The sequence below is a fragment of the Limulus polyphemus genome, unplaced genomic scaffold, assembly GCF_000517525.1.
Source record: "Limulus polyphemus unplaced genomic scaffold, Limulus_polyphemus-2.1.2 Scaffold1626, whole genome shotgun sequence".
Classification (NCBI taxonomy): Eukaryota; Metazoa; Arthropoda; class Merostomata; order Xiphosura; family Limulidae; genus Limulus; species Limulus polyphemus.
In genome coordinates this window covers 40,544-49,227 of record NW_013667236.1, presented here as the reverse complement: position 1 = coordinate 49,227, position 8,684 = coordinate 40,544, and the positions used below count along the sequence as shown (strand labels likewise).

The 8,684-nt window shown below is 31.8% G+C and overlaps 1 protein-coding gene across 1 annotated transcript in view; it reads right to left on the bottom strand.

Annotated features, from left to right (window-relative positions):
• LOC106464356 (protein white-like) overlaps nucleotides 1–8,684 on the bottom strand; it is a 99,419-nt gene that overhangs the window by 69,621 nt on the left and 21,114 nt on the right. The window contains exon 5 of the mRNA XM_022392044.1: nucleotides 2,997–3,077. Coding sequence (XP_022247752.1) covers nucleotides 2,997–3,077 — 81 coding nt within the window. The remainder of the gene's footprint in view (nucleotides 1–2,996; nucleotides 3,078–8,684) is intronic.

Sequence of the window (8,684 nt, the reverse complement as noted above, 5' to 3'; positions counted from 1 at the left end):
AGATAGCCCTCGTGTAGCTTTGCGCGAAATTCAAAAACAAAAACAAACAAATCTTAGTTATATAATTAATTTCCTTTGATTCGAATAAAAATAAGTTAAAGCCAACCCTGGCATCCCTGTTACAGTATTATCATAATTTCATCCATTTATATTTTATTTTTCAATAAATAGGAGTATTCTTTTGTATCCTCACAAGCTTTCCAAAACATAAAGTAATTATAATAATCAAGTTTTTCTAGTAATGTTGAAAATATTTTCTTTTCTGTTCCCGTTTGCCTCAGTGGCACAGCGGTATGTCTGCGGACTTACAACACTAGAAACCGGGTTTCGATACTCGTTGTGGACAGAGCACAGATAGCCCACTGTGTAGCTTTGTGCTTAATTGCAAACAAACAGTTTCCGTAAATTGTATATAACTTCATCTAAACTATCAGTGGATGTTTTAAAATTGCCCTTTGTAATTTCTGAGATGGTTCAATCTAATTTGTTTTAGTTCTTTAATATTTGTTGTTTCTATAATGATAATACGATATTTACAATTAGAAAAATCCCACCACGATATTAAAGTTTGTAACTCTGTTTTAAGCGAATCAAAAGTTCTATTTTATTTTGTCTACTTTTATATTAATACTTAATTATTCAAAAGTTTTTGCAGTGCTTTATAATAGTATCTACTATTCCCTAATTTTTTGTTATAGATGTTAAAAAGAAGAAAAAAAACGTTGGCATCAAATTCAGTATTTTACATTAAATCAAAATATCAAGATGTAACCTACTCTTTTGTACTTTTAGATAAACTTTTTTCCAATTTATGAATTTTTAAACTATCATTATTTTACCTCTTCCTTAGAAATTCCGCGATAGGAGAAAATTATTTATTACGTATTTTAATTGTAAATATAAAACCAATTAAAACATTATTTTTTAAATTCTATACATTAGCCAGTTCTACAATCCAGTCATTTTTTATTTTAATAACTTATATGAATAAATCCTCACTCTAGTTTAAAATTTTTATAGTGGTGACCAAAAAAAAAGATTCGGCAAATGTTATATATCCAGTCGATCAACGCAAAGCCTAATTTAAGTTCATCTAAATTAAATTCAATTTCATGTGTACCTAATTTGTTTTATCTTTCTTAAGGACTCTTTAACATCATAATTTCAAAGCCAATATATAGGTCGTGATTTTATTTACAGTTATAAAAATAAATAATTTTTGTTTGGTTGTTGTTGAACACAAAGCTACACCTCTGTTCTGCTCAACACGGGTATTGAAACCCGATTTTGAACATCGGAAGCCTACAGGTTTACAACTGGGCCAACAGGGGCTAATTAATTTGTAATACATGGAGTTAGATAACTAATGTGGTATTATAATCTGTAACATTAGACAATCTGAGAAATTAGAAATGGTATAACCTGTGAGATTCGGTTACTTGTGAAAGCTTAAAACACGTTAGATAACATAACCTATGTTATTATATAAAATAATTTGGCCTTGAAATTATGGTGTTTAAAGAGTCCTTAAGAAAGAGAAAACAAATAGGGTACACAGATATAGAAAACATTGAATAAAATTGTTAACTTCTAAACCTTACCCATTGAACATTTCATCAGCTTACTTTTGCGCTATTCGATAAAAAAAAAAAAAAATTTACTCATATTTTTAGTTGAATTACTGTGACAATCGTTTTTGGCTTCCCAAAATAATTCAAAATATATTTTATATTAAAAACACTATTCCATCACTCAAACGTTCAAATAAAAAATGTTAATGTAATCACCGAAAGATGTTTCTGTTTCTTTTGTTGAAATTTCGCGCAAAGTTATGAGCGCTAGCCGTCCCTAATGTTGAAGTGCTAGACAAGAGGAAAGGCAGCTAGTCAATATCATCCACTGCTAACTCTTGTGCTATTCTTCACCGACGAATAGTGGAATTGACTATCACGTTATTAACACCCCCACGATTAAAAGAGAGAGCTTGTTCGGTAACGGGTTTCGATCCCGCAAACTGCTAATTGAACGTTTTAACTACTAGGCCATGCCCTGTTGTAAGAGATTTTTAGAGGAAAGTGGGCAGCGTAATGTCATCTATCCAAGAGCTCCCATGGAACTGTGGTATTCCAGTTCCCAGCAATCAGTTTTTAATCATTGACTGAGCTAATTATGAAAAGATGCTTAGGATTAAAGAAATTTTATTCATTAAGACTTTAAGATCTCGGCTTAAAACTAAACCAAACTTCACTACCATTAAGAGAAAATGTGGATTGATTCATCAAACTAATAAAACCAAACATTTACTTGAACTAAACCACCTGTTCTTTTAGTACTAAAATATGAGACGATCTGTGCTACTGTTAAATATTGCATGGCTAAAAAACGTGTTCGTGTGTTTCAGCCAATTCTGAATCTCGTATATGAGCAGGTAATCAATAACAAATCATATTAGAATAGCAACGCAATATTTATTTAAATGTTCACTTTCGAAAGATATCGGGGGCATAATTAATACTATATTATGTATAAGTTATTGGGTCTTACAAGCCATATCCTATATTAATTCAGCCTATAGCTTTGTAAGTATGTCCAAATAGCTTCTGCTACAGTTCTAGAGCTAGCAGGATCAAACTTGGCAGTCTGACTTAGAGTGGCCGGGGAGGTGTCCTTATCTATATATCGTAGCCTTCCTGAGAGTAGATGTTCAGGGTTGCTGAACCCGAATCTGGAACAGGATTTTTTAGTCCTAGCCCCCCTCAGGATTCCAGAGGCACCATATTTGAAACTGTGTTCATATCCCCACACTTGGACACGTGCTCAGGTATAAAGGAGGGGTGTCCTAGCGTTTTTTGTTTTGTGATTGGATACGAACCACTCTTGGGATAGCTATGGAAGCAATAGGGGACAATGGAGGCGTTTGATATATATTTTACTATACTTATATCAAGTAACAAAGATATGCAAACATAAAGTGATCACTTAGACAACAACGTTACCTCTGTGGCAAATGCCAGTCTTTTCTTTTCTCCACCGGAAAGCAACTTGATTCTTGTATGCACTTGTTTTACCAGTTGTACCTTGGAGATTATAAACATGATTTATTTATTAAAATTAAGCAGCAATTTTAATGCACGTTGAAGAATTTTGTTAAATCTCAATAGATAAACAGAGTTTTCTCAAATTGTTTAATAGGTTCTTATTTACGCCACTTCAGATTTTTAGTGCAAAAAAAAAAAGCATAACTTACAATTTAATGTGTAAGCTTACATAAGAACAAAGAAAGTGCATCTTAGGAAACTATATAGTAATACATTCAGGTGTCAAAGTTATTAGTAGATTTAGACACTTTTGAAATTTCCTAGAACAAACGCCATAGCTATCTATTAAAAATAAAAATAATGTTCAACAAATGGCCTATAATGATCTGTATTTCAAGTGTTCAAACTTTCAACTATGATTTATACTTCCAAACAAACACGTTCACAGTCAATTTACGATGTTTTTGGTTTTTTCTAATTACATCTGACAAATTTAAATAATGCTTAAACTTATTTTGCTCAACTCGTTATGTTTATATCTCTAATCGACTGATTCTGCAAATAAGTTAATATCAATATAAAGACTGATTCTATACTTAGATAAGTTAATATCAATATAAAGACTGATTCTATACTTAGATAAGTTAATATCAATATAAAGACTGATTCTATACTTAGATAAGTTAATATCAATATAAAGACTGATTCTATACTTAGATAAGTTAATATCAATATATAGACTGATTCTATACTTAGATAAGTTAATATCAATATATAGATTGATTCTATACTTAGATAAGTTAATATCAATATATAGACTGATTCTGTACTTAGATAAGTTAATATCAATATATAGACTGATTCTATACTTAGATAAGTTAATATCAATATATAGACTGATTCTATACTTAGATAAGTTAATATCAATATATAGACTGATTCTATACTTAGATAAGTTAATATCAATATATAGACTGATTCTATACTTAGATAAGTTAATATCAATATATAGACTGATCCTACACACAAGTAAGTTAATATCAATATATAGATTCACCCTACACACAAGTAAGTTAATATCAATATATAGACTGATCCTACACACAAGTAAGTTAATATCAATATAAGACTGATCCTACACACAAGTAAGTTAATATCAATGTATTGACTGATTCTACAAATAACGTAATATCGATATATTGACTAATTCCGCAAATAAGTTAATATTAATATATAGAGACTGATTCTACAAATAGAGCAATATCGATATATTGGCTGATTCTACAAATAGGGTAATATCGATATATTGTCTAATTCTACAAATAACTTAATATCAATGTATTGACTGATTCTACAAATAAGTTAATATCGATATATTGACTAATTCTACAAATAACTTAATATTAATATACTTACTGATTCTATACACAAATAAGTTACTATTAATACATTGATATAATGTAACAACAGCTGTTTAATACTCAAGACTTAATCTTACACAACGTTTGTTATAAAATATACTTTAAATTAAAGAGGCCAACATTCGTGGACGAAAGCAACATGTCTCCACCACGCAATTCCAACATGGCCAATTTTGACACCAGAAAAATCGGAAACTGTCTGTATCACTGCTTGGGACCTGCAAGAAGGTATCTGTGTACTGAATCCCAAGTAAGTTGGTTGGCATACACATTAACACGAAAACCCAAAATTGTGCTTTCCTCGCTGAAAAATTGAGCAAAAGACAAAATCCCAAAATCGTCTATATCTCTGTTTAGGACCTGTAGACAATTATCTTTGGACCAAATTCCATGCCAATTAGTCAAAATACGGCCTAGTAATTAACCCCAAAATTATGCATTTTTGTGAGCTCTGGCCGCCCTAAAAAGACTCCAAATGGACAAATTCAACTTTTATTATGCCAATGTGTTGGACGCATAAAACATTATATTTGTCCCAATTTTCATCTTGTTTGCTATAAATATAACCGCACAGGAGCCCAAAATTTATATTTTTGGGTTGTTTGACCTTTGACCTTGTAAAATCATTTAAAATGGGTAAATAAAAAAAAATTCTACGTGTATTGGACCAAGGTATTACCCTCCTAAGTTTTACGTCAATCCGCCTAGAAATGAAGGATTGATGGTCGATTGAAGAGTTTTTGGAAGAAGTAGAAAAAAAAAACAATAGAAAAATAGTATGTCTCTCTCTGCAGAAAAATTAATAATCCAATTTAAAATTTCAACAATCAATTTCTGTTGCCAAATCTTTTAGTTTTAGTTATGGTTGTGACCATTAATGAAGTCGTAGGAAAACATTAGTATATTTAAGTAGTTTATCACAAGCGTCACTCTTTCAGATTACAGAAATAAAAATCCTTTTAACTGGTTTAACTTGGAAGAAATATTATATGAGTATACAATCTGATTAATAAAGAAAATAGAAATTGTTTATCTATTCTCGAAATCCTCGCATGTTGAATGTTAAACCTAAAGTAAAGACAAGTAATATAGAACTATAATGTAGTCGGAAAAAGTATTTAAATGTTTTGTCTGTTTGTGTGTTCAGTTCTAGCTGAAGTTTAGTTTAAGGTCAATTGATGGTACAACTTGTTACCAGCTTGTAGGTATTTAGACGAATTTTAAAGTCATATTAATTAAAAAGGCAATGAAAGTTTCGCAAATTCTAGGAATAAAATAATAGATATACAACGAACAATAGCAGATAAAAGGTTATTTTATATCCAGATGTAGATAATGACTCTTGTAAGGCTCACTGTTCATTAGGTCATTGAAACAGTACGTGATGTCATTCATTAAATTATGATCTGACCTGTTGATTGATCATGATTATGGCTAAGATACCGCATAATGGGGGGAAGAAAGTATCAAAATATTTCTTAAAGCAAGAAGAAATATTTTGTGATTATTTTGAGAGAATAGTTATGCTTTTAGTTTATGGCCCAAAATTGGTATATGTATTAATCAGCTTTTTTTTTTATTAGTTGTGTGTCGATAGTAAACACCAGCTTATGACTATGGTGGAGTGTAGGGAAAATAACTTTTTAGTTGTAGAATATACAATGCAAGAGGTGCGCAGGCACCATGAACAATGTTCTAGTCTTCCCCTTTAACTGCTCTAGTCTTGTTTGTTAATAAAAAGGTGTGCTGAAGATTTTCACAGAAAATTACAAAAGATTTTGCCCAAAATTGGTGCAGATAGTTTGTGATCGTACAGTCAACTGAGTGTAATTGCAAATTCGTTATTCAACATTTTGTAAAAGGCAAGTTAGATAGGACTTTATCTTACTTCTTAACTTCTTTTATTTACTTGTTAATTTTGTGTCTGGTCTATGTCTAAAGTAAGAATTTTTAAGTTTGGCTATGCTATTAGATTAGTAAAAGAGTAACTTTACTAGAGTCTAAATATTAAGTTAGTAGTAATTTTGTACAATTTTATATTCAGATGATGGGGTGTACTACTTCACTTTGTATCGTGACTAGGATTTATATACTATTTCACTTTGTGTCGTGACTAGGATTTATATACTCTTTCACTTTGTGTCGTGACTAGGATCTATATACTACTTCACTTTGTGTCGTGACTAGGATCTATATACTGCTTCACTTTGTGTCGTGATTAGGATCTATATACTACTTCACTTTGTGTCGTGACTAGGATCTATATACTACTTCACTTTGTGTCGTGACTAGGATCTATATACTACTTCACTTTGTGTCGTGACAAGGATCTATATACTACTTACTTTGGTTCCATGACCGGAATCTGTCCTAAGTTAAAGAGTGTTTTATTTCTTATTGAAAACATTTTCTCGCTCTAACAGGTATTCTTAAGCACAATCTAGTCTTAGCTAATAGTGCCTATTTTTTAAAACATATCTTACAATTTAATGTAAAATATGACAAAATATATATTGTTACGACAGCGGAAGTCACATGACGTGCGTGAGTTTCTCGAATGATCAGGGAAGTCCGCGTGTGTTCGAAATGCCCTCTTCGTTAGTATATAAGCCTGGCAGAGAAAGCCAGCCGAGATAGATTGTGAATCGCTGTGATTTATAACGTGTACTATAAAAGTTGTTAAGTTAAAGTGACGAGAAACGTACTGATTGTGGAAGTACTGTGTACTAAAAGTTTGTATCGAGGAAGAATAAACTGATTTAATCAAGAAAGGACTTGTATTGCTTATAATCCTCGGAAAGAATTTCTACCGGAAACAAACAAACAAGCAGATACGTAACAATATGAAATCATAGATAGACTTGTAATGCTAAATCAAACCCATTAAATTCAAGTCAAATTGAGCTGGGATAAGAAACACAACATACCCTGTTGCAATTTTTTTCTATTGTCCAATGCAAGTATGTGCCTCAGAGAAAACAATATGAGCATATGCCATTATTGGTACACTGGTACAACCATAATCAGCCCACATAGCATAGCCATAACTTTATAATGGAATTAATCACATACTAGGGTGAGGACAAAGGAGAAAGACATTATTGGAGAGACCCTGCACTTTTCTCATTTGGTTACTACAACAACTCCTGGCCAAAGAGAGTTGAAATTCTTTAGATGAAATCTGGAAGAGTAAAACAAAGAAGAAAACCTACCAAAATAGTAATCAATTCGAAGAAACAAATGCTCTCCTTGTCACTGTACTGTAGAAGTAACACAATAGACGATAAAGTTCAGGTAAAGGGCTCATCCTTCCACAGCAGTGGCAATGTAAATACCAAAAATGGTGTTCATTCCCTAGGCTAAAATACCATGGAGGTGATATTCGGGATATTCTTACCTACACTAGAACTTGCTCTGTTATAGCAAAAAAAAAAGTTCATCCTACCAACACAATGTTCCAATCAAGCAAGTAGTTCTTCTATTTGTCAAACAATAATAACTGTGGTGTTCGGGATACCTTTACTCACAGTAGTGAAACCTAGGATCATTGAATTGACTAAACTATGATGGAAGTAGTGAAACAAGCTCTTTAATGTACAACATGAATAAATGAGCTATACCACTGGCACTGGAGAATACCCAAATCATGATGATGTCAGGAGGATACCAACTGTTTTAGCAAATTACTTGCCCAAGGAAACAGAACACCATTAAAGCTGCCTGTATTCTCAACTAACAGTCATATCTTCATGACTGGAGGCTACTCAAATTATATTGGCCATTAGAAAGAAACAGTTTCCTGGTTGGTTGATTGGTTGTTTGGCATTTTATGGCGCAAAGCAACTAAACTATTTGTGCCAAACAACCTGTGAAAACCGTGAAAGTAAAATTGTTATAAAATGTAAAAATAAATCGAATTAAAAGTAAACAATGTTCAAAATTCAGATAAAAGATTGAAATAGAATTAAAAAGGCAAATGACTCGTAAAAATTAAAAAATACAATCAAGTTGGACAGTGTCACAATCGCCAATAACACTGTCCAACGTAGAAAGTATATGTTGAAAAAGTTGCCACTGTTCACAGTTGTAACGACAGTAAAATGTGGGCTATTGTGACCTGAGTGTCACAAAGGCTACTCATTGGTGGGTCAGTACCAGATAAAAAAAAATGATTAGTTAAAAACTGAGCCCAATGCATAGTCTAGCTAGGACAACTTCCTCCTTT